This window comes from Linepithema humile, chromosome 4 (genome assembly GCF_040581485.1).
Source record: "Linepithema humile isolate Giens D197 chromosome 4, Lhum_UNIL_v1.0, whole genome shotgun sequence".
NCBI lineage: Eukaryota > Metazoa > Arthropoda > Insecta > Hymenoptera > Formicidae > Linepithema > Linepithema humile.
In genome coordinates, this window is record NC_090131.1 from 133,663 (window position 1) to 160,335 (window position 26,673).

The window sequence follows — 26,673 nt, forward strand, 5'->3', positions numbered from 1 at the left end:
TTCCAAGTATTATAAAAAAAGCTATGCATGTCGATTGACGCGAAGACGCATGTACGTATGTATATGTATATGCATTCCTCTTCTTGTCTTAATTAGAAGTATAAACTCTGAAAATTTAGCATTAATTTCTTCCATTATATTATATTATATACATATGTCTTGCGCGTATAATGTGACAATATTTTTCAGATTAGGTATATAAATCAGCTAATTTCAATGTTTAGAAAAATAGTATGTATATGATACATCGTATAATGATTTTCTAATATTAAAATGATCAGAAAATTACTAAGCAATACAAGTATCTACTTAATGATTACATATCGAAAAATTATTTAAACGCAATAATTATTAGTTTGATTAAGTAAATATTAACAAGTCATTGTACTGTTCTATTTATTTAAGAATTTCAATTATTCAACTTTCTTGGTTCTATTGATTCTTTTAATATTGTAATGAGAATATCGCGTCTCGAAAAAAGCTCAGATTTGAAAGAAATTCCGAATTATCGTCGATCAAGTAAGATTTTTATTTGTCCGTCAAGTTTCGCGTCGTTTTGGTTGATTGGATTTACAGATTGATTGGATATCATCATTCTGTAGGTCTAATGATCATTCTCAAAATCCATCGCATCGAATGTCGAAGGTCGTTTGCGAAACGTTTTATGTGGTTGGAATATCGACAGATCATTGATCACAAAAGAGACTATATTGAAGTGCACTTGGAAATGCTTTAATTGTAATAGGGTATTTCACAAGTATGGTTGAATAATTTGGCACTTAAAACAGGAGAGGATTAAAAACCGAGAAACTTGGGTTTTAATTTTGTAATATTTTTATTATGTCAAAGACGAAATAATTTTTCTATAAAAGGTAATTGTGTATTTCTAATACATAATAATAAATGTAAATTTATAAGATAATTTTACTTCTTAAATTTGAATATTTTTACAGGAAACCGAAAAACATTCAGAAAACAAATAAAATTATTTTTCTTCTTCTATAAATTCGTATGTTTGATGAAAGTTGGAATAAGACAAGTCGCGAATTTTCTTGTTGTTAAAATGCATTCTTAAGTTCTTAAAAAATCGCATAAAGGCCGCGAGTTCCATTTTTTCGCCTCAACTTTTTGCTTTCTGCCAACGACGGCGAGGACATGTCTGAATGTTGCAAAACTCTACACAAAACTATCGCGAGCAGTCGTCGCTTTCTATTGTTACACGTGCTACACACGGGGCGGTCAGTCGACATGGAACAATGCGATTCGATGCATGCGAAAATAGGGAATTCAGCATTGTTCGTCGTTCAAAGTAAAAATATTTTTATACAAACGCGGCTCTTAATAAACGCACCATTTCAAGGAAATGATAACGAAATAGACAACAAATACGATAGATGATAAATTAATTGTTACAGCGACAAAATTGATAGTTATTAATTGTGTGTTATGTAAGCGTAATATGTTTTCTGTTATTTTTCGAAGAAAATGTAATCATTTCGATAAATTCAATCAACAATGAAACCAAAATGTAAACTTGTTGAGCAAAGTTAAGAAAGTAGGCATTAGTAGGCTCTGCAAAGTTAAAAGAAAAGAACCAAAAACTTTTATGCATTAAATTGAGAAGAATTCAAAACATGCATTATGCATGTAAAATAAATATCACATTTTAAGATGTTAAATTTCTTAATATAAAATGAAATTGAATGAAAGAATACTTGTTCCTTTTCGCTGCAACTTAAATTCTTGTAGCTTTACATCTCGCGTTCTTAAAGCAAAAGTTAATTTCAATTATAAGCATGGCGATAAATTTGCTTCAAGATTTAATTGATTTTCAGAAAATTCTATCTCGAAAACAAATTGCATTATCAGCAACGAAATTGCGTCCACACATGCGTTGCATACTTTTGCAACATATCGTTCCGAAGCAGCAAATACACGCTAGAAAATGCACGGCATTTCAGCGGCGGTGTGAAATTTTACCACTGAGGTTTTGTTCACCGCGCGATTTCCTGGGTGCAAATTACAATCTCCAGCCGACATCGCCACCGTATCCTAAAAGCCATACTCTATCGCGGCGCTTACTGCACTACTGCAATTTTTCATCGCGTGCGTCTCCCGCATATAGCGCTATGCTTCTCAAACGCAAACAAAGAATTTAGCAGGCAAAATTGCTTCTTTTTTTAAGTTGTACGACATATCTGTAGGGTGACATTCTAATATTTGAATTCTGTACGCGAGATGTGGTAATCTATGGTAAAAATAATGCTAAGTAATAAACTAAATATATATAAAATTATTATAAATGCAATATTAAAAAAAAAAAAAAATGCTAAATATGCAAACATTACGTAATATTCCTAAATGTAGCAGTTATTTGCATCTTATACCAAACGTCAATAATTGCTTTTGACCTTTTTCTTTAATAAGTATAAATATCCACATTGAAATGAAATTTCTAATATTCAAATTTGGAATGATCTATTAAACTTTATCATTAGTTATCAATAGAAGTTGATGAGATTCTACGACGAGTCTTTCTTCGATCAAGTGGATGGTATTGATAATAAGACTTCTCGTGTACGTGTAATTGTTTTTACATGAATCGGCGCTATAAATCTAAATAAAATTTTTCTTCTACTCGATTATGATTAGTATTAATATTTTATCAGATAAACAGCGTGTATGTCGGATTCGGTGTAAAATCTCACAAACTTTCGTGCCCTATCATATCATATATCTTAATCGGTCGTGCAATTTCGTAACAAAGTAATATTCACGACGACGCGACAGGCCCGACAGGCGGTCATTACTCGTCGAATTTCAGGCTTTTTATCTGAACAGACAGGGACGTAATAAAGTAATGACTCGTTGGAGGAGCGAAGCGGAGCGAGTCTTCCCTAGGGAAATTATCTTACCGACTACTCATCGCGTCATGTGCCGTCGGCCCGCCGCCACAATCCGACTTCCGATCCGACTACACGAACGAATAAACTCTTTCGTGAAGAGGGAGAAACGCGAGCGTGTGCGACCCGTCGTTACCCCGTCAACATTCACGCGTGCTTTACCCGTCAATTATCCACGATCATTATCTCATCGGCTCTCCGTGATTTATCTTGTGAGAGTCACGTTTTTGTTCCAAGTATCAAATGGATGCTCGTGCGCCTGTTATTACATAGCGAGAAAGGTCAAACTTGGCCAAACTGTGAATATATAAAGAGGCGAAATAAAAAATGCCACTGAGTGCCGCGTTCTCGAAAGAATTAAAAAGTTTTCTTGAAAAATCTTTGTGCGCTGCAGAAAAATGTTGGCACCATTTCTCTATCAAGTACAAGAGATAGAATGGATAGAATACTTTTTAGTATTCTTATTTACTACTATTTATTACGTATTTAGTACTAAGATAGAATGGAAAGAATACTTTTTGGCAAACCAAATTAGAAAATACGTATTTAGAGAAGTAGTTTTAATTGACATTTTTCTTTCTCACAATTGTATGGTCAACTTTATATTGGGTTTATCTTTAACTTTCATTGATATTTCTTTAGAAAATTATGACTTGTACCACGTATACATACATAGCAGTATATTTAATGCAATTTAATTACCATGTTAATTAAGTCTGTACTTTTAGGAGAAAACGTAAAAGTAAGAACGTGATGTCCTTGCTTTTATATTCACGTGCTCTGTGTTCCAATTAAACATCAAGTTTTCCAATCAAATTTCATATTAAAGGTCACAGAGCACTTTTTTATTTTATAGAAAATGTAATGATTTGCTATTTACCTATTGTTGTGATTAAAACATAACTATTATTTATTGAAGTAATGAATGTAGATAGGTACGTGTTACGTTTAGATACTGCTACTATGTCTACATGATATTATTGGTTCTGTATTTAAAGCCTTCAAAAACCGGATGTACGTATGCAATCAATTTCATGGCACGTATATCTGTAAAACAATAACTGTCAAATAAATAATTATCGCATTATTATAAAATTATGAGAAGAAATATCAATGACGGTCTTTTTTGATATCAGAACGTTAATGAAAATATTGCAAAACAATATTTGTCTAAAACAATTTTTCTACATAACGTAATAGTGATTTCTGTCAAAAATTTCTTTTTTTAAAGATCAAGTTTTTTCTTCAATAATTATCGCACCATGTAAAGCGATAGTTACGAATAATTCGAGCCACTTTAATTTTTTCTCGAATTACGATTACAAATTTTTTCGTATTATACAATGATGAAGATTCGTTTGGATATAAAAGAATTAGGTAAAAAATTATACTTTTGCGACAGTTTCAATGGAGGATAATGTGGAAGTCGGCTATTCGGTTTAGGAGTTAATAATTAAGAGAGTTGCTCAGTAATGATAAGAGTCTACCTATTTGCAGTAGCAACAACAGCAGCAAGCAGTGTAGCCTTTGCTGCGGCAATTGTACATCTTGTATCGTATGCATATATATGGTGAAGACTCGCATTTCGTATTCGGTCGCGCGGCAGCGGTGTAGCGACAGAAGTAGGACGAGTAGGGTCGCTATGCAAAGTGCACCACGTTTTACGACGTACCGCGTGACGTGCGATGCTACGCTATAGAAAGGCCTAGTGCGCTGGGTCACAGGAATCTGCAGGATCTGCGCGCGCAAACGCCATATTATCATTGTAAGACATACAGCTCCGATTAAAGCTTCCTTGATTCTCTCTTTCTTTCTCCCTTATTCTCTCCTAGTGATACCTTTCGGTCGATTAGTTTATCCACGAGTTTCCTCGAGATCGAAAATTAAATTGAATAAGGCTATTTTCGGCTGCCTTAGCGCCAGTCGATCGCTGAGGTCTCGCTGCGGAATTCAACTAACGAAAATTCATTAGAATTAATAATGATTAATCGGTAGTTATTAATGATAATATAGAATCAGGCGAAAAGAAGAATTTTTATATTTGTTCCGTCACGAAACGATCATCATGTTGCTTAAATCCGCAATTTATTCGTGGCTGATTGAAAATACTGTGGACTACTTTGTTTTCTTGTGTAAGCACTGTTATTTTTCTCATAGTTAATTTTTTGTACACATTTGTCATAAAATCAAATCCTAGGAATAAATTTTATTTTATAATAATTAATTGAAAATATTGTTGAGATAAATGGCAAAATAATCGGATAAAGAGGGGTTTTATCCAAACTAAAGGTAAATCTTCTCATAACTTGTTTCGTTAATAGATTACGCACACATGGTTAGAACTAAACATTAGTAGTCGAATCGCTGTAGGATTGCAGGATCGTTTCAGTGAGGGAGAGGGGGGGGGCGATGAGGAGCAATATGGAAGGCGAAAAAGGCAGCATGATGGGATACTGTTGGGTGATCGGGACAAGAAAGAAAGGCTCTCTTAAGGACGCACAAGCTCGGATGGCGAGCAAGCGAGCCGTATGTCGATTCAAGAGCAAGCGGGTATTTAAAGGTGTCTGTCGATACTGCAAGAGCGCATCACTGTTGTCCTCGTCGTCCTCATCATCCTCATCGATGTCCTTGCCGTCGTCGTCCTCGTCACCGTCGATGCTTCTCTTTGATGATCCATTGTCGATCGTTCTAGTTCCGCGTCGACGAGCGAGCCGACTCATTTCAAGGCCGACATCTTCCGTTTCCATGCATCTTTTCTGCATCCCTCACTTCTCTCACGTTTTTTCCCCGCAACATCTCCACCTTGTACTTTGCGTGAAGGTATCCTTTTTTTATCTCGTTATTAGTCTTACGCGTCCTTTCCTCATCGATATTTTTTCTCTTTATCTCGAGCTATTCTTTGCAGCGGAATATCTCGCGAAGAATAAGTCTGTGACAAAATGCAGGATTGTGCTTTCAATTTCTGGAATGAAAATATAAGACGTAATCAAAAGTTTTAAGATTGTCATAAAAATTTATTTCATTTTTTAATATGTAAAGTCAACGAAAGAAAGACATTGCTTTACGGTTGTTTTTGTTCGCATTATATGTAGAGGTAGATACTTAGTTTCTTTCAAAATATGAGTACAAATAATAAAGCTTGCAAAAACTCGTGACATGTTTTGTTTTCGTTGTCTTTGTTCTTCGAGACTCATGAGATCTCAAATTCCTACAAGTGGACAAATTCACAAAATGAAAAATAGGAACCTGGAGCCAATGAGTGATTGTGTCGAGTTATCGGAGCGATTGTCTCAGTTAGCGACGAACCGAGTAAATCTTTTGCGCGATTACAACACTCGTTTTCGGATTGTTGCGGCTTAGTTTTTTGCCTTATTTAGTTCACTGGTTATTATATTGTATATTTCTCTTTGTTATTAGTTGGATTTGCATTAGCCGAAAGAGGTTCTTTGCGTGTTATTTTTTTCAGAACTCGTGTTATCTAGAAGGCAGCAGTCGCTTAACGCAGACTTTCCCTTAGCAATAATTGCATTCTTTAGTGCTAACCATGATTGTTTAACAACATTTTACTCGTATATTTATTTCCCTCTTCCGTCAGTTAAATTAGAATTCTGTTGGTCGGAAGGACATTCCGGAAAGAAATTAGGCAATGCAAGGAGAGAAAGAGTTTAGATGCCGAGTCCCTCGTCGCAGCCAAGTCAGTTTATTTATTTTTTTTTTTTGCATATAAAATTCTTCTATTTGAGAATGTTTATATATTTTTCTTTTATTTGAGAATTTTCTGAAAAATATGATATATTTTATGTTGACAAAATACTTATACAGTGTCAAGTCCAGATAAGAAATTCAGATCCTTTGTCTTAATAAAGTCGCGGTACTAAAAGAGTTAATGATTTAAAGAAAAAAAGAATCGTATCTTCTGCCTTGTTTCGCATATTTTATTTCTTACCTCACGTTTGTTCTTCTTTCTTTCATCGCTCGCTACTTTTAAGAAAGCTTTCTATGTTAATTTACGGATGCAAACATCGCCATGACATGTGGTGATACATTGCGCAAATTTAGAAATTTAAATTAATTATCTCGGTTTACTTCTAGAGGGAGTATTCCGTGTCGCTATTTTTAACACGGAAAGAGTTTTCCTTGCATATTCTGTATAGGAAGTAACACCGATATACATTGATTTTACTGCATGAAATAGTCCAAGGTAGAGATAATAATTCGAAACATTATCACTTCAGCATTAATGATGCGCATACCTAAATAGCTTTATATTAACATTTAATGTAATAATTATATTTGTAAAGAGAAATATATGTACCTACTTACATAATTACTTGATTACAAGACGTGTCTGTTGAGATGTTAATCTAATTTGAGCTATTTTGTTAATTTTGGAGAATTATACCGACGGAATCATTCAATATGAATGAAACAAAACTAAAAAGACCTTTTTTATTCGTAATATCATTCTTTGTATTTAATTTCCAATTTTTGTTCTCTCAGTCCTCGTATAGTTAAATACGAAACGAAAATTGCTTTGCGTTACATCAAAAGAGAACACCGAGGCACAATTTCTATGCACGCATGTTTCTCGCGCAGTCATGTTACATCTGTTTTATTCAAGCATTTCTTTTATTAATCATCATATTATCGTCGCATAATTTGTTGTTTCCGCCGCGCGTAGAATTTGCGATCGTTTTGTGTTTTGCGTCCGTGACGCAACAGCAACGCAACAGCAACGCAACAGCAACGCAACAGCAACGCAACAACAACGCTACAACAATGCAACAACAACGCAACAACAACGCAATACTGTTCCATTTATCAAATTCAATTCAATTCAATATTAAATTTGTTTATTAAATTCAACGTATATGTTTGTTAAAGTTTATTCTTTTCTATTACGTCAGTATTGATATATGTGATATTCCAGACTGGACTAATCGAAGCATCGATACTTAATAAAATTTAAGCTGATAGAGACTGACATGCACCCGAAGGGAATGACGCGCAGCGTAAGAGCAGTAGCGTGACATTAAATAATCGTCGTCGTCGTGCTTCAGCGGTATAATCTCGTAAAGAGCACGTGAGCGGAAAAGCTACCCGCTATGAGAGGGGTTGGAAAAGTGGCGGTGGCGACGGCGACGGCGACGGCGACGGCGATGGCGGCGACGGCGACGGCGACGGCGACGGCGATGGCGATGGCGACGGCGACAGCGATGGCGATGGCGACAGCGACAGCGACAGCGACAGCGACGGCGACGGCGACAGCGACGGCGACAGCGACTATGTGCACCAACAGCGCACTAGCTGGTGGCACAATCTCCGGTAATGATTGGTCGTCATGGAAACGAGCCAAGCACCCGCCTCGCCCTTTTTCCTCCGGGCAGACCGAGCGGCGTGGTCGTCGCGACGCAGAGCGTCGCGTCGCATCGCGTCGCATCGTTGGATGCAACACGGCACTGCCGCCCGCAGGACTAGTGCCGATCTCAAGGGTATCTTCGGGTATTCTGCGGCAAGGTTAATTTTTTCGCTACGAAAGATCCATATATAAAATTTTTAATTCGGGATTTTTTGTTTGCTCTTTTTTCATACAGATATTTATTCTTTTTATTATATTACTTATATCTATTGACGTCATATTAAACTATTGTATGTAATCAGTAATATATATTATTGACATTTAATACATTTAAAACGAAAACGTTTGATGACTTAAAGACCTGGCATTTATTACATTTTATTATACACTCATCTCTTCATGTATGTATAAGAGATACTCTTATATTGATACATTCATTAATAAAAATTTCCATACGTATGTAAATTTACAGCTGGCAGGTAAAATTAATTTCTACTGTTGTAATAAAGTAAAATTAAAGATTCCACAAGAAACTGTAAAGCGCGTAGGAAATCATTGAACAATACTGTCTTGTGAAAGGAATTACAATCGTTCTTGTAAAACCCAATGTGATTTAAAATCGTGGCTTTTGCTGCGCACAGAAAACTCAAGTTTATTTAGTCCGAGTTCGTAATGCTTAACGATTTACATGCGAGAAGGAATCGACACGGCAATAAATTCTATCAATTATCCATGGTAATCATTCAATCATTATCAAGGGCGACACTCCAAGTTTCGCGATTCTATCTTGGTAACTGCATTGTTCCATCGAAATAAATTGCGGTTGAGCTATCAGTCGTCAGTTAATTAATCCTTACTTGATCCAAAGCCAATTACATGGTATGCCGTCGATTGTTTCTTTTTATTTATCTTCTCTTCACTTTGTACATACATATACAATGCGAGAGTATTCTTTGATCGATAAGTTTACGTTTACGATAAGTTGATCGATAGTTTTACATTGAATTAGGCACAAGATAATAATAAATATATACGCGGGGAAGTCCAAATGATGTGTTATAGAGTAAAATGTGCCATGTGCATATGGCATACGAATGTGCAAAGTATCACGTGTAAATATTACAAGATGATGACTATATTGTGATAAATTATACATTACTTTCAAAGTAGATACATCGCTATGAATATATTTCATTTAGTTAGAAACAACTTAATTCGTAATATTAGAATATTTTTTACATTCTGTTAATTTTTTTCGTATCCTTGAATCTTTTCAAGCTCTTCGATTCTTTGAGCTTTAAATGCTTTTCGAGCAATTTGCATTTTGCTATTCTCGACAGGACGAAATCTCTTTTACGGTCTTTTTCTGATTTTCACTGATGAAGAAATACTCTTCGGCGACAGACGACTGTCCACGAATAATATAATAGTAGATTTTCGCACAAATTTCGAATCTATAGACATTATTCGCAACTTGCGCGCTTGCGGAGAAGCGGCAATTTAGGTCTCTCGGCGAATGCTCGTTCAATGAGCAATCTGTAGTCGCTAATCTGCCGCCTTGATCGACGGCGCTACAGAACGCTCGTGGAAACTTCAGCAGGCCAAAGTTTCGCCGGCGTCGTGCACGCGGTTTTCAATACATAGCCGATATACGCCGCGGTGTGTGTTGCGCGGAGTGGGTAATCGAGAAAGTTTCGTTTCCGGGTAGCTAGAGATGCCATATATATGCGACTATGAATTCTGCGGAAGGCTCATACTTGCAGTCTCTCGGACTTGAAGTGTAATCGCCAGTTTGTTATCAAGTCAGCTTTTTATCTTGCTTTTGACAAATATATTTCTAACGTCATCAGCGTGTAATCGCAATCGTTACGAATTTAAGGTGGTATTTGTAAAGTGGTTGAGGTGTACAGCGAATTGTAGAATCTCAATGTTGCCAGGTTATGACATTGTTATTAGGATTTCTTGCAAATTACAAAATCGATCGATATTATTATAGTCGATATTATTATTAATATTAAATCTCGATGCAAACCATTTGTCTTTTGGCTAAAATTGTCGTCTTCTTAATGTAAAAACCTAATTTTGCAACGTTATTTTTATCAAAATTCTTTGTTGATATGATGAGAATATTTATGGTATATAAGATGTTGCAAAATATTGCCAAAATTTGTAAAAAAATATATTATTTACGAGATTAAAATAAAAAAACAATGTAATATAGATGTAGTGATTTCACCACTTAACGAAAACTCTATGGTCAGAATTATCTACAATACATAAATATTAGTGTTGATACGATACAGATGATTAAAGACAAATCTTTTGTGGTACATCTGTGGTACGTCTGTGGTGAATCACAGAGCGCGAATCTGTTAATTCGAGAGCAGTCTAATGTTTGATGACAAGGGTTAGATTAATTGGATTACCTATTTCATTCAGTGAAATGTTAATGTGTAATGGTAGTTTAATATTGAATATCAAACGCGTTTGTGTCGATACAAACACAATTACAATATCGATAATAACTGTTAATTACTGAATTTGATTCAACTAGTTCCACCATTAATGCGGATAGATGCAGACGCATTAATTGTTTAATGTATTTTCATCATTTTTACAATAGTTTTACAAATACATGTAGGCTCGAGGACTTTTTCTCACGACCCTTCTTCTGCAAAACATGTGAAAAATGAATTTATTTCATTGTTCGCACGTTTTCTTTTCATCAACTAAACTTTGTCAAAGTATGCGACTTGATGTATTTTGCAATTGCTAATACAACATGTAATTGCATTTAAATTTCTGGATTCTCTCTATTTTCGGATATTCACAGCTTTTATGATAGTTTCGATACAATAAATTAGCGAGAACCCGTACCTCTCTTATTTGTTATACAGGATATTGCGCTTTATGATCCATATATCTCGAATTATGTCAAGCGTAGGCCTGTACATTTGCGCACATAGTATTATTCCGCTGAAGAACAATCATGTTGCAACTCAAATAACGGGATGTTTGTTCTTGCGACTGTTTCAGAGGTGCCTTCTCCGTGGTTCGACGATGCGTACAAAAGAGCACCGGTCACGAGTTTGCTGCAAAAATCATCAACACCAAAAAGCTGTCGAACAGAGGTAAGTAGAGTAGTCACGTGTAAGCACTCAAGTGTTGAGTTATCGATCGGATTTTATTCGCGATCGAATATTTACGTCGGTTTGAATTCGGTATATTATCGTGTGAACGAGGATTCTCCCAATCCAGTAAGCTACATTTGTTTTTAAGAAACTGTTTTGTTTTGCTTCGCCAACTACATCGGCTGTGCTAATTGCCGAATAATTTAATGCTTCACAATATACACAATTATCGTGAAATTTACTTCAGCGGCAACGTTTGGAACGTATATCGAGTTAATATGTGATGCAGAGAGATGGAAAGGGGAGATAGAGATACGTGTAGATACTTTGAGATTACACGTGTTTATAGTGGTTCGCGCATATCTATACATAATATTACGTAATATATGTTAGACGCGGGGTATTAAACTTTGGGGTATGTAATTTCAAAGTTGGTTGTTTGTCTGAGGCACGCGAGCTATACGCAGCATGCACTGGAAATATTAATAAGCGAATAAATCCACGAATCCTTCTAGAATCGATAAATCATTATCATTGGATAACCCGAACGCCCGAACGCCTCGCGCATTCGACAGTTAACTACCTGTTGTAATCGCAAATCGCGTGTGTACAAAATACTACCTGTCAGAGGATAGATAGTAGATATGCTACAAAACAAATATCCTCTATTGCTAGATGCAATTACCTATAACAGAAGACGGAGAAAGATTTTTCTCGTGAATATTAATTTAATATTTAGAAATTTTACTGAAAGCTTCTTTTTCTCAATGTACTTTACTTAATTTAAATGTGCAAAAGTTTATGCGACAATTACGGTGTCTGCTATTATTAAGGCATTGTAATCGCAAAAATGCATTACATTAACTGTCAGTGGACATGAAATTACGCAGACGATTGTCGATGAAATTAAGCTTCAAGTGAAAAAATTTCCACGGTTCAAATGTGCTCACGTTCAGGTGCGTTTCAAGCTCGAGTCTGAAGTACTATTCAAGAGAGATGGAGAGAGGGGGGATGGGGAGGGAGGGAGAGAGAGAGAAAGAGGGGAAAAAAAGAAAGAAAAAGAATATAATCGTTCAGGGTGACGAGTGTAAAGACCGTTTGCCGCTTTCATTGACATGACGTAAATATATTTGTAGCAAAGACGCGCTAGATCGAATTACTATAAAATTATCATTGTGGGGCGTAATATTTAGTGTATTATTTTATTTTATCTGAAATCCTGATCCTTATTGCGATCTCTTTTGGAATTCAACTGCACTCGTGCTGCGTGCAGTAGAGGAAACAGTGTTTTGAACCATTAAATGTGGAAGTGGGGGAGGAAGCGCGCGACATCACGATGCCATACGCGTGATGTAATCGAGTAAAGTGAATTCAATCTCTTTCTTTTGTCTTTTTACACGCAACTTTGCCCGCCACTCGACGAATTAGTTAGTGTCTTGCGTCCTGAATATGCGATGTTCGAGTACGTTTCTTCTTTAATTATTTCCGTTTATCTAAGGAAACCTTTTTGTGATAGCTGTTTTACTAATATTTCCATTTTTTATAGAAATTTATCGAAAATTTAGAGATCAATTCAATGATAATGCAAAAAATTAAGTCTATATATATAAACAAATAATAAATAATATTCTTAGCTTCACAAAATTATAGAACCTGCATCTAAATGCAATTTTATTACAAAGCAAGATATAACATGTAAATCTAGTGGGAATATTCGTAAAATGAGAACACGTGACCATTGAAAATAATTACGCGTAACAATTTGGATCGAACAGTTAATGCGCGCAATATTGTTTTGATTACTCGATTGAACCATCGAATACGGCGCAACGATCCAAACGATACCTAACACGTTATTCTAATTTGAATACAACGCAGATGCGGTTAGCGTTTCATATACATGTAAACGCATTGCGGTTGACCGCCGCAAAAGAAATTTCGTCGAGCGGACGTAATGTAATATTCACAATTGGTGAAATAATGAGACAATAATGATACGTTGACCAAATAATCGCGCCGTGTTATAAACAATGGAAAGTGCGACTAATTCTTTACATTAAATCTCGTGTGAATGAAATCATGCTTATTAAAAAGGTTGTGTAACAATTGGAAAAGCTCAGCAAAAGTATAGGACTATTTCGTAACTTTTTGTATTTTAATAATAAAACTTTTCATCTTTCAATGGGAAAATAGTTCCGTTCTTTGACGGAAATGATAATATGCATTCTCAGATTTATAATATAACAGAGTTTTTTTATTTATTTTAATTGGTAGAGAGAGATGATTTTTTGTAGAACAAATTATTTGAATTTAATCAGTGGAAAATTTTTAGAAAGATATGACTTCTGTGATAGTACTAATTGTTTCTGAACTCAAGGCTATTCATTTTAAAGCGGCACTTGAAACTCCCGATTAAACGACACGACCATATCTTTAGAATTCCGGATGTCGATAAGCATCCTCGAGGGGCGTGTGCCACATTTGAAATTGGAAGGGCAAAAATTTTCGCAGAAAATGAAAGCAAAAGAAACAAAAAAAAGGGAATGGAGACGTTAAAGAACAATTTAAACGACTTTCTGATCTATCCAGGCGAATTTTGCTGGCTTCGTTTCTCCGCCGAGTACCCTTCGTACTTTAAGTATTTTTTTTTTTCGGAAGTTATTTTTGTAAGCGTTTTTAAATAACTCATAAATTTGGATAATTTAATCGGAATGATTTGCATCAAGTATATTGCGGTGATATATAAGGCTTGTATATCAGTTTTCATATACGACAGATGTTTGTCGATATTGCTGCAAAATTATTTTTATCTTTAACTTTTTATTTTTATTCACATTTGCCTGTAAGACATTGAAGTGAGAAAACGGTGTCTCAATCATATTTTTATCACTAATATATTTCACGCTTTTACGACTAAAGTGACGGCGGAACTTTTGTGATGCGCATAGAATTGTAACGGCATATTGTCCTTGATGGATTTTTCTGAAGCGGACTACATCGTTTGATCAAGATTCAATTCTGTGCACAAGTAAGCATTGGGCGGGGAGGGCATCGACAAAAAGGAGGTCTGCATCTCATCTTCACCACCGAGCGACTTGCAAGCACTTGGAATTGCATAATTTCCTTTGCAAAGCCAGCATACCCGTTTCCGTTCTTCGTTTCCTCCCCCTCCCCTCCCCCCCATCTCTCTCTCATTCAATTTATAGCCATTTTCTGCGGGCACGATGCGGCGAGATAAATCTATCTTTGGCAGTGGCTTTGGCGCCGAGGCGCAAGGCGAGGGTAAAAGGTAAAAGATGACAGAGTGAAAGAGGAAGAAATCTTTCTATATTTTCTCTCTCTCTCGTTCATCTCTCTCCCTCCTTCTCTTTCGTTCTTGCTCTCTCACTTTCTTCAATAAGAATTGTTTTCTCGTGCGGTTGAGCTCAGATGACGACCTTGCTCCAATGACCTCTTGACCTAATGAAGGCCACGACCTCCGCAATATGGCGTATGCGCCTCGCGCAACGGATAAAACTCGTGCCTAGAGAACGGCGAGGAGAGAGAGAGAGAGAGAGAGAAATAATAAGCTGCGCGAACCAATCGTTATGAGAGCAAGGGAAATTCCTCGATTTTCTCACAATTTGACTCGCTTGATTGTCTTCCATCATTTCAAGTTTCGAGACTACGCGGCTGATTGTATGATCGTTATACTTCCTTGCAGTTTCGCTGGGAAATAGAATTTCTTTTGCATTTATCAGGACGCGCGTTGCGATGCACATATGTGACCGCTTTTCATACATTGAAATTATTCAAATATAATCCCGAGAAAGCGCAAAAGGTCATTTGTTCGTTCGTTTCAGCACATCATTCTTGCAATGATAACCGATGCAATCGATGCTGAATTAATTGGTATGTGCAAATTGATGCAATCTCGATCGAATACAGAAAGAATGGTGGCTGATTAAAAATACACGATCCCAACGGTAATAATCTGTAACAAACTGCGAATAACAATCTACCGTTTATTTTATATTATTATCCGTTTCTCATCGTGTTTATTTAGATTTATTCGATACAATTCCGTATACGATGTAACTATTTTTTTCTTCTCTTTAGTCGTTAGTTTCAGATTGACTAGTAGTAATTTATCATAGAATGCAAAAATACGTCTTTACAGAAAAAAGAAACGAATGGAACCGACACAGAAATTGTACCGGTAATTTATGAGAATGATAGAAAAACGTGCGAGGAGAACTTGATATTACACAAAGTAAAGTAAAGTAGTTAGAAACAATCGAAGCTAGAACTATAGATTGTATTCGAGTTAGAGTTAGATGCATCGTTATACGAATCTGCAAGCCTGCAAGAACAAAACTCGTGAGCATTTTATTATTATTCGCGAATAGAACTGATAAATCGTTCGAGCCTTCTTTTTCCGATTCCGAAGTTATTGTATCGAAAGATGTCGCTTGAAGCTTGTGCGAGTAACGGGGAATTGGTTGCTTTCGGCGCAACGAATAATTAATCAAGCGGCATGATCCAAATTTCGTCGACGATGCGCCATTATTTGAATTTCTAATTTGCGGCTTTGGATCACAAAGACGCAATCATGAGGAGGCTGTCCGTGTTGCATGCTGACATACGCGCACACCGGCATTTGTTACGTTTCTACTTTTCATCTCCAATTTGATCTCTCTTTGTCTGTCTTTTGAAACTTTTCCTCTCAATTGATTTTATGTGTGAGGGATATGTTAGAGAAACTCGTACAAATCAACATTTGTATTTCTAACTGATATTCCATGTAGCCTCCTTACTTACTTTTTCTTTATGAAATTTTGTTTCGAAAATATGTTATTTTTTCAAAGTCGCCCATGTATTCACTATTAATAGATTTTTTCGCTGAAACATCCTGTTTAACGAAACGCGTATTTGAAATGCTTATTTGTCGTGTGTTAATGAGAAAGGGCGCAGCATTTTTCTCGCGATGCCTATTACGGGATATGCCTTCATTGCCGTTCGGGTCGAGAGAGAAAAAATGCATCATCACTCCAATAACCTTATCACGCACGATAGATCAAGGGTGTCCCGCACTTTCTCTATAGTGGCGAGTCGCTTCGCGATCGGCTTGCATAAGCGAACCGCGACGGACAGCGATTTTCATTACTGACGCTTTCGTGACATTCGTGCTCCATCGGTTGGGAAGTATGCACGTCGGACGGATGCTTCTCAAGGATCGGCCTTGCGGCGGAAAAGATAAACCTTTTAACGATGCAAAAGTGTGGGGCATTACAGAGCGTATCTACATAAAACGCGTGATTATCGTAAAATTCCTATTAAATTGCAAAACTGATAGCGCTACTTTGACAAAGATGCGAATCGTGTAACATAAACTTTTATTTTACAATTTGATCGTAAGATATTAAGCATTTTTAATCAGAAGACAAACGAAAATTGTAGCAATAATCAACATTTGCGTATGATGCATAGTTATTACTATTTTATTGCGATAATTTGGCAAATGTTGTAAAGACTATTAATATAATTAATTTTCTTACATATCCCTTTGTCTAGGGATATTCAATAAGCTTAGTTTTGTAGAATCTCGATAGGTCAAGTTTCTAAATTTTTCCGAGGCATTTAATGCCGATCGAGGATAGATGAAGGGAGGGAATAAAGCAAGCAATCGCGGGCAAAGAGAAACGTATGACAGATGCGTGAAAGATGTAGCACGCGAGTGTCAAATATGTGTGCCGTGTATTATTTCTGCTACATTTATTACAAGGAATAGCGTTCTTGTCCTATTAAATTGCGTTTCTTTTTTCACTGATGGATGTAATTAATGAACACTTTTCTTTTTTACGTGGTCACCACGTAGATGCACGCGCATACATTTGAGATACCGCATACACAGTGCACTATAATGAGATAAAAATAAATAAATAAATACATTTTTCTAACGAACTTATTTGCTGCGTAACCTGCTGGAAATGATCCCCACACATACGAGAATGTGTGTATGTGTGTGTGTGTACAATGTGTGTATGCGCATCGTGCAACCTTCCTCTCGTATTTTTATCTCTCTTTATAGATACATATTTTTATGGATCGCGTTAATTATCGGGTGAGTGAAGGTGATCGCAAGGACTATTATTCAGACACGTTTCTATCGATTAACAGATTGCCGTTTGTTGAATACTAATATGATAAATAATTTATTTGAGAAAGAAAGCGAATTTTCACGATTCCTACGTTTAATCGAGATGATGAATCGGTTCTTAACGTTTCACCGCGAATTGAAATTGATGCTGTCGATATATGCAGAGAACTTTTTACATTTTTGTTATGCGACTCGATTTTTTGCGAGATACTACGCTTCGAGTCTAAGACTCTGTTACAAGTAACAGTTTTGACAAAAGTCAGAAAAAGGCTAAATAGGCGAAAGAAAAAATTACAGCAACAGATTTTGCACAAGCTCGGCTTTGTTTGCACAGAGCACAAATGGGTATTATTATAATACTCCGCGTGCGAATATGCATGAGAGAAAATAAGACGCAAGTGAAATCTTGATCACAATGACATGTTTGAGATAATCACTGTCGCGAACGTTTCTCTGTACGTTTCTGATTTGTTTGGGTGTAATTGAGTTGCAACTTACGCCTACACCGTCAAATGCAACGTTACGTCATTCCACTCAAGCCTGAAACATTGCCATCGATCAATTTGTGTATCTTGTTGCGTATTACGCTTTCGCGAGCACGTTTCCTAGCAGCATTTGTCTGCATGACATCCAAGGAATTATTATCTTTTTATATGTATAATTAAATTATGATGTGTGAATAATGCGGAAAACAATTTGCGATTATATATTGCGAAAAATTATGAAAACCAAAATTTTTTCTGTGTGAAAATAATTTTTCTACTGCAAGTCATCTATTGACCATGCAGATACATTAAGAAAAATTTTTCTTCTTTGATTTGTGTTAATTTATTTAAAGCAGTAATTTTAAAATTATATTGTCGCATGGGAAGATGGATAAATTAGATCTCTTATATAATAAAATATAAAACCGAGATCATATTGATAATCTTACATTGACTCGGTATGCGTACAATTCATATTTTAATCTATTAAGTAGTTAAAGAGCCATTTAAACGATTCCACTTGATATCATTTGGCGTACAATATAATTAATGCGTTCGCTCGCAGCTGGTCGGCCGCGTAAAGATTATATATAAAATAAATTCACAATAAAATAACAACAAAACGAGACGTCTTGCACGTTTTCGCAATTTACGATCAGCTTAATAAACTTATGAGCGACTGCTGCCACAGAATTTTCAAGTATCGATCGTGTCAATATTAACATCGGTCAACATTTTGATTATATTCATAATATTACTTATAGCGAAATATGATTTGGAATTAGAAAAAGGATACCTATCATGCCGATATAAAAACACAAACTTTTTCATATGCAAAAATTTAACCGGTATTGCAAAAGATATCTGATTTTTGTACTAACTTTAGCGAATATATATCACAATAATAATCTATTTGTTAGAAGGAAAAACAAAAGGAATTATGTATTTGAAGTTGAAACTTAAAAAGCGCGAGATAATGAAGAAAAACTTTATTTTTCTACTTTTTTCGCTACTGCGATATTCATTGTCAGGATCGTCCCGAGCTATTTTCATCAAATGGCCATCAAATATTAATCGAAAATCGATTGTCGATTTCGCGCGCGCGCAACACACACAGGCACAGAATATACGTAAGAAAGAGTAACGGGAAATAATTCTTAAAATGACTCTGCCGTTGGTAAATGCAATTTTCTCGTGCCTCTTAATGAATTAGCTTCGAGAAAATTCTGAGAGACTTTATAGTAAAATTCGATTTTATAATAATATCGATCGATCGAACGTTTGAATCGTAAACACGCGTAATTAACATTGCATAATTATATGTAATTGGTAAACTCTCTCTCTCTCTCTCTCTCTCTCTCTCTTTCACGGTTGTAAAAACGTAACCAATTATTAAAAGAAGCAATAGGTCATTTCATATATTTACATATATTATTTAATTTCAAATTATGTTTATTGATTACTTTTAAATTATGATATACTGCATAGATGAATGCATATATGTATATGTATGTATATTTGACGAAATATATTTCTTTATTGCAGATTTCCAAAAACTTGAGCGTGAAGCGCGAATATGTAGAAAACTGCAGCATCCAAATATTGGTAAGTCACCGTTTTCATTAATTTTATGCTCATTTTATGCACCGAATTTAATCGCAACACATAAGATAATACATATAGAAGAAATTATAATTTAGCATTTACATTTGCGTACTCTAATTTTACGCTGCTTATCTCAATTAAGGAATAATTAAATTTAATTACTAATCGATATTAATGGCGAGTGTCTTAGAACTTAATCCTAGGAGTAGGTAGATGTTTCGAGGCGAAATGATGAATGATCTGCACGTGACACGATCACATTGTACGTGGCAGACAGCGCAAGTAGATACCGCACGCTTTAGTCAGACGTGCAGCCTCTGCAATCACTGCTTATCTCTCATGATAAATTACAACGATCGCGTATTAAAATTTAATATTTTCATCACGGCAAAGCATTTAATAAAACATTATGATTAAAAAAAATAATTGATATTTATATTACTTAAAATTTAATCTAAATCATTATTCAAGTTTTGTGACATTCCAAATTTTGCAATATTAACATTTTTGTCGAGCGATACTTATATACTCGTATATTATTGAATTGCCATTTGTGATTTTTTAAATACATTTTTTTATAACAATCGTGTTGCATTATATCGATAAATATCACAAATTGAAGGCAAATAATATGCAATATGGAATTCAATGAAGCAAGAGAGACAGAGAGAGAGAGAGAGAGAGAGAGAGAGAAAAGCAAAATGACTAATAAAGAATTATTACTTCACTTTTACATTTTGATGTTCTCAATATTTTTTATTCTTTAATGTAATAACAATTTTATTAAATATTTAATCGAGTAAATGGTTTTTGAAATGCAAAAGTGCTTGCATGTGTTCTTTCACGAAGTCGTGACAGATTTCTCGGGCAAATATTTGTTCCGTCTTTATTCTAATATGCAAAGTTTGCGCGCTGTCTTTTTCCGGACTTTTGCGGACATGTTATGTGCTCATACGTGAAGAGATGTCGATCGATCAATGTGTGGCCAAGTGGCAGAAAATATCTGTGCCCCTGGACGGAATAGAGTACGAAAGACAGAGATAGCGGATAGATTGCATTTGGGATTATGAGATCTAAATGCATATTCTCAACCGTTAAGCCGTAGGAGCTCTCGTTAACCATCTCTTACAGACTCAAATTTCTCGACTAAACTCGGTTAGAAAACCGCGAGAATTTCTCATTTTTTTATCCTGCTAAAATGTATTACACGATACGCATTAATTTCCGCATGGAGACATGTGAAAAAGGAAAAATTTCGTCAGAAACTATTTAATCAATCAGTATTGTATAAAAAATTGTATAAAAATTTATTGCCATAAAAATTAATTTCTGCGCGTTGCATTTAATTTTATAAATGTTCTTTGCACACCTTTTATTCGCAGATCTTTAATTCTCTGTTGATACTAAAGATATTGTCAAGTTAATATTGTGAGCTAAATTGTCGTAATAAGCATAGCGCCAAACACACATTTGTTATGAAAATATTGAGTCTAATCTTGAATCGCACTTGATTTATGTATTATTAATAATTGATAAGAGACCCATCTTTATTCGCTGCTCACGCTTTTACTTACAAGTGGTGCGTGACTTGATTTGTATTTTGCAAATGTCGACTTGAAAAATGTCCGCTTTACGTAATAATTCAATACAAGATTTCTAAGCTCTTGATAAATAAAGCGATATTTAAATGGCGTTTCAAAATAATGGAAAAAATTAAACACCGTTCCAGTATATTGTTCCACTATCATGAATAAACCGTGCACACAATGTTGCATGTATGGCGTAATCTAGATAAAGTCTAGATAAAATGTAAATCGCATCCCGTTCTGCCGCGTATTTGACATACATATATGGTATATGTACCTATGTATCCAAGTGCAATTAATCTCATGCCCCGTCATTATATTCTCGACTGTGGAATTATTGATCGTTTTTGCAGGAATTTTGTTACAATTTTGTTATTATGTTTTACTACACATTAAGTATATTAAATGCTTAATGAGTCATTCGTCTCGCTTGATTATTTAATACGATTTATTAAATTACGTTGATTATTACCGGAACGTTTATCGATCATACACTTGAAGTTACTACTTTACTAATTTTTATAATGAAGACGCGTTCTTAGATAACTGAATAATTTGTGCAAAAACGACCAAGAACTCAGAGTTGTTTCACTTTCTACAGTTTATCTAAAGTATTTGCAATTTTGCAGATTATTTTGCTCTAAAACATTTTTTAGAGCAATAATCTTCCAGACTACGATAAGTTTGACAAGTTATTCTTTAAAGGCTAATTGCAAGTGATATTTTAAAAGATGTTTTAAATAACTCAACTTGAAGCTATATTCTCTCTATATGCTTGTAGAGTCTTTGCTGCGTAGATAGAGTAGAAACGCGAATTAGATTTGACACGCTTCTGCAGCTCACGGAGGCTTCCGTGTAATTTGATTTTCCGCGGATTACACGACGGCGTCTTAATAAGACATCGTTGAAAAATGTCACGGCGATCAATCTAGATTATAATGGTAAAGGTGGTTTACCATTCGAAACTGTAAGTTTCAAATTTTAATGAGCACACTGAAACATGAGTAGAATGAATGTGAGATTGAAAATTTTTTGTCAGTGACGATTATTTTACTATGATTATTTCACTATGATTAAACTTGAGTATTTGTTCTTCGACCAGTTTGGACACAACTTTTCTTTCAAAAGAATCTTTAATTAAACACTATTTTTCTTTTGCAAATTTTGGAATTTTTATTGTTAGATATCGCGGTAAGGAAATTTCAAGTTGCGGTTTGCTCATAGAGTGGAGAGTACACTTGAAATTAGCTAAAGAACAAAGTTCCATTGCCTATTTGCATTTTAAGCTCAAGTTTGCTGGAATATTTTAATGTTCAATGTTCGGTAAATGTGCATCTTAGGTTATACATCTCAACGATTTTGTCGCCATTTAAATGTGTTGTAAGGAAGGCTGCTCTGAGTAATTGCCCGCAAAAATCAAGTGGAGAACGGCATTGGTTTAAGAGATATAACAAATTGAAATTTAATGCTTATTTAGGCTTATTAAAGTTGTAAACAAATTCTTTTAATCAAATAATAACAGATTATTCACTTGACTGTTTGTAATATCAGTTTGTAACACCAAAAGAAGAGCATTAAAATTGTGAAATTTTTTAAATTTGTTACATCTCCTAAACCAATGCCATTCCCTACTTAATTTTTAACGGGGAATTATTCGGAACAACCTCCCCTACAACACATCTAAAAATGACGACAAAATCGGTGAGGTGTAACCTAAAATGCATATGTACCTAATGTTCAATAACCTTGTATATCTATGTTCAAGTTTACGTTCTCGCAGCGAAAAATAAAACTCCAAATTTGCTGAAAGATACGTCGCTGGAGTTTAAAAGACAGACTTTACTCTCTAATATCTTTTATGTAGGTATACTTTTCATGTTTTACACATTTTACCTTTCACTTTTCTGTTATAGCATCGAAAGGTTAAAGTTATAAATAAAGTTATGGTATTAAACGCGATTAGCGCGCGGTAATGCAGAGACTATTATAACTAATTTAGAGGCACATGCACGCGCAACGATTACATAAATATAAAAAGGAAGACGGAAATTGTAATTGTACCACTAATTTCTCAAGTTGACGAAATCAATCTTGTTAATCTTTCTGTGGCGTTATTATAATTAAGCACTACTTGTGCCGCCAAAGTCACAACGAAGCGCAAATGGAATGGTTTGCATTTATTACGATTTTATTGCAATGTTTGTTTCACATTTAACAAGGTTAGGTTCTGGATACGAATGGACAAAGTGCAGTGCATCGATCATGTTCTTCTGTGTTACGCTGGTCGAACACGCGCTATCTTCGATCGCGATTCTCACGTAATCTCTTTCAAGTATGTATAACGTATCGCGCGAACGCATGTCGCGCAGGCAAATGCAAGCCTGTGCCTGTGCCGCGCTGTTACAACGTTAATTTAGACGACCCCGATTAATCCGGTACGGCTTCGCTACCCACCTGAAACAATAACAACGATCGCTCCCGCGGGAATGAGGAGAGCGTAGCTTGCCTTGCTCGTTTGCCGGGCACACACGGGAGTTTAGTACTGGTTTTCTATTATACGACCACTTCCGCAATTGCGCTTGCCTCAGGCGTTCGACTCGCGTGTAAGTGGGCAATTTGCAGATATACGAGAATGATCGTAGAAAATTTATGGCCAATAAAAACATATCGATCTCATAGTACAGTAACATGAAACGCGTGTTAACGCTGACCGCGCGTCGAATGCCCACAACAATTGTATTTTTATCGTTAGTAGTTTCGTTGCGACGATACTCCCGGAAATGGGAGTACATACATTAATGGGGATGATAGGAAAAGTCACGATTGCAAAATTATCAATAGCGCAGTCTTACGCATACATTTACATTTTTATTTTACGTATGTTGTAATGAGAAATTTATCGCAAATACTCTTAGCAACGTTGTGGCACGTTCATCTGCCACACGTTGCAAGTTGTTAATGTATTTGCAGGTGAATTGAAATTAATTTCTTGGTTAAATAGATCAAGTTGTTTTTCGAGAAGAAAATCGCTTGAATTAACTGGTTAAATTATTATCGCCTTTATTATTAATTAGTTGTATTACTTAGCGCAGACTGGATTGGTTTACTAACAATCTCGTTGAACCTTGATCTTTTGCGACGTACTTGATTAAGCGACCCCTGATCATGCGTATATCCGATTGAAAGTCTCATCGTGTCAGACTCGATCTACAGTCGACTAATTTAGTCTCGACAGTTCAAATCGAACGCCCGGTTTAAATAGACGCTTCATTCCAACGGAAAATGCGTTGATAATTACTACCGTCTCACTCGTGCTCTCGTAAGTTTGCTGAAACGGCGCGATGGGCGCCGTGCTTGAATCCTTCGCCTTACTAATGACGGCAGTGCTGCTAATTGATATAAATGCGACTCGGTGCGCCGATTATTACGGCGTACAAAAGCTCTCACTTAGACGCGATGCGCGTCTTCGTTCCAGTGGTAATCTTTACCGCGCTCGATAGTTGGTTAATTTGACGAGGGGGCGTTTGTAGGCGTGTGTCGATCCGATAATGATCCAATAATGCTACGCACCCTGTGCAATATTATTTTTGGTTTATCATTGCTATTGTTAGTCTTTTGGTCTAGCAAATTGTAAGTTTTCGATTAGATCCGAAATGTTAGGAAAGAATGTAAGAAAGAACAATTGAAATATCTGATGTGGATATCATATAATTTTTTTAAAAAGAACTTGTTCATTTTCCATTCAATCTGAATGTTGTAATAGTTTAATGAAGATGTGTCGCATAATATTGACACTCGTAACTTTTGTTACTGCATGAATCGAGGTAATCCGTTGAATTTACCAGGCAAAATTCTAATCGCTTGAGACGACCGTAAAGTATTTTCAATTTTTCATCTCTCACTCCTCTGGGAAGCAACGGAAATTGCCCATTATCCGCACATGCGACGCACACGGTTGCGACCTTGAACCAGCAGCGGCACAATCCACACCGGTGTTTTACGGTACGAAACGAATCGCGCGCAATCCACGTACAAGCTGGATACGAGCCAATCGGTCGCGCGTGATCTCGGGGGAAATTTTTGGCGCACACGCGTTTCTGCGCGGATTCGCGTCGAACAGCGACCAATTCTGGTGACGAATACTCGAACGCGAAGATTTCCGTATCAGCGTTGGTTGTTGATCGACAACAGTGTTTGCTTTTGGACGAAGTCGAGTCGGGAGACGAACAATTGCCGACTCGCCAAAAAATTTGCTTATTTAACCGGCCTTTTTGTTGCTGCGAGAATTAGCAGTCTTAAACTCTCTTAAATTGCATAAAATGTTTCCAAGATCCGGATTGCGGATGAGTAATTTGGGGGGTTTTCTGAAACGGCATATTTGTGGCATCAGTCATATATTGTTGTCAAACATTGATTCGCGACAATATATAATGTGTAAATGTAATACTATATCACTATATATATATATTATAAAATTTATTATCGAGCGAAACTACGTCAATGTAGTCAACGATGCGTAAGCGTCGCGCAATCAAGCACGAAGCGGTAAATCTACAGGCGTTATTTTATATTTTTCTTGTTTTCAATGGTTCCGCGCTCAATAGCGCGGCGAAGTCAATGTTTCTATTAATTGAATGGACAGTGCACGGACTTTTCATCGCATTTTTTTGTCGCGTCATAAATGTGAAAGGAATCGAACGGTCGAGCAACTTTGTCTCTTTTGTCCGTTTCTAAACGAATTTTATCGATCCAAGGGAAAAGATTGTACAATATTTGTAATATATTGCAGCGACGGAACACATAATCGGAACATTTGAGATTGTATCGACAATACGCGCTTCCAAGCAAAGATAATCGTTTATCTTTCTACGTATCTTGTCAGTAGTGACCATGTCATGTTCGATTCCGAATTTTGTTGCTCAAATCGTTTAGCAGGAAATAACGATCAAAGTATGGGGTGGGGGGCAACTTAATAATAACAAACTTCCTCCCCATTCAGTTAGCTGAGGCTAGCATTTACTTTTACGTCCTCGCTTTTACGTTTTTACTTCTCTATCTTATATCTATAGTATCGACTAATATTCCGATTTTGTCCAAATATTCAACAATGACGATCCTGTGAGATGATCGGATGATGAATTTTCTGAAAGATCGCGCGTGTGATTCGCGATAAACCTTGACCTCCTATCGAAGTACATTGTAGCACCGTATCCGTCGTAGCGGGATATAAAAGCAAACGGTACGAGTACGTGTTCTCGCATCGTTTCGTTTCATCGCCATATCCTCGTTGCAGAGGATATCTCGGAGAGTCCCTAACAAAAGCATACGAAGAAGAGAACGTGGATCAATACTCGGCATTCGACCGAACCGAGTCTGCCTGGCATTCTTCCACAAGAGCATCTGCAATTTGCTTTGTCGATCTTCTCGAATTTCGTATTTAGCCCAGTCGGTTATCGTTTAATCAG

General features: G+C 36.0%; 1 protein-coding gene across 26 annotated transcripts in view; it reads left to right on the forward strand.

Moving 5' to 3' along the window:
• Window positions 1-26,673, forward strand: part of CaMKII (Calcium/calmodulin-dependent protein kinase II) — a 102,279-nt gene that overhangs the window by 16,052 nt on the left and 59,554 nt on the right. For all 26 annotated transcript variants that reach the window (XM_067352727.1, XM_067352732.1, XM_067352726.1 and 23 more), the window contains exons 2-3: window positions 11,299-11,393; window positions 19,563-19,622. In XM_067352727.1, coding sequence (XP_067208828.1) covers window positions 11,299-11,393; window positions 19,563-19,622 — 155 coding nt within the window. The remainder of the gene's footprint in view (window positions 1-11,298; window positions 11,394-19,562; window positions 19,623-26,673) is intronic.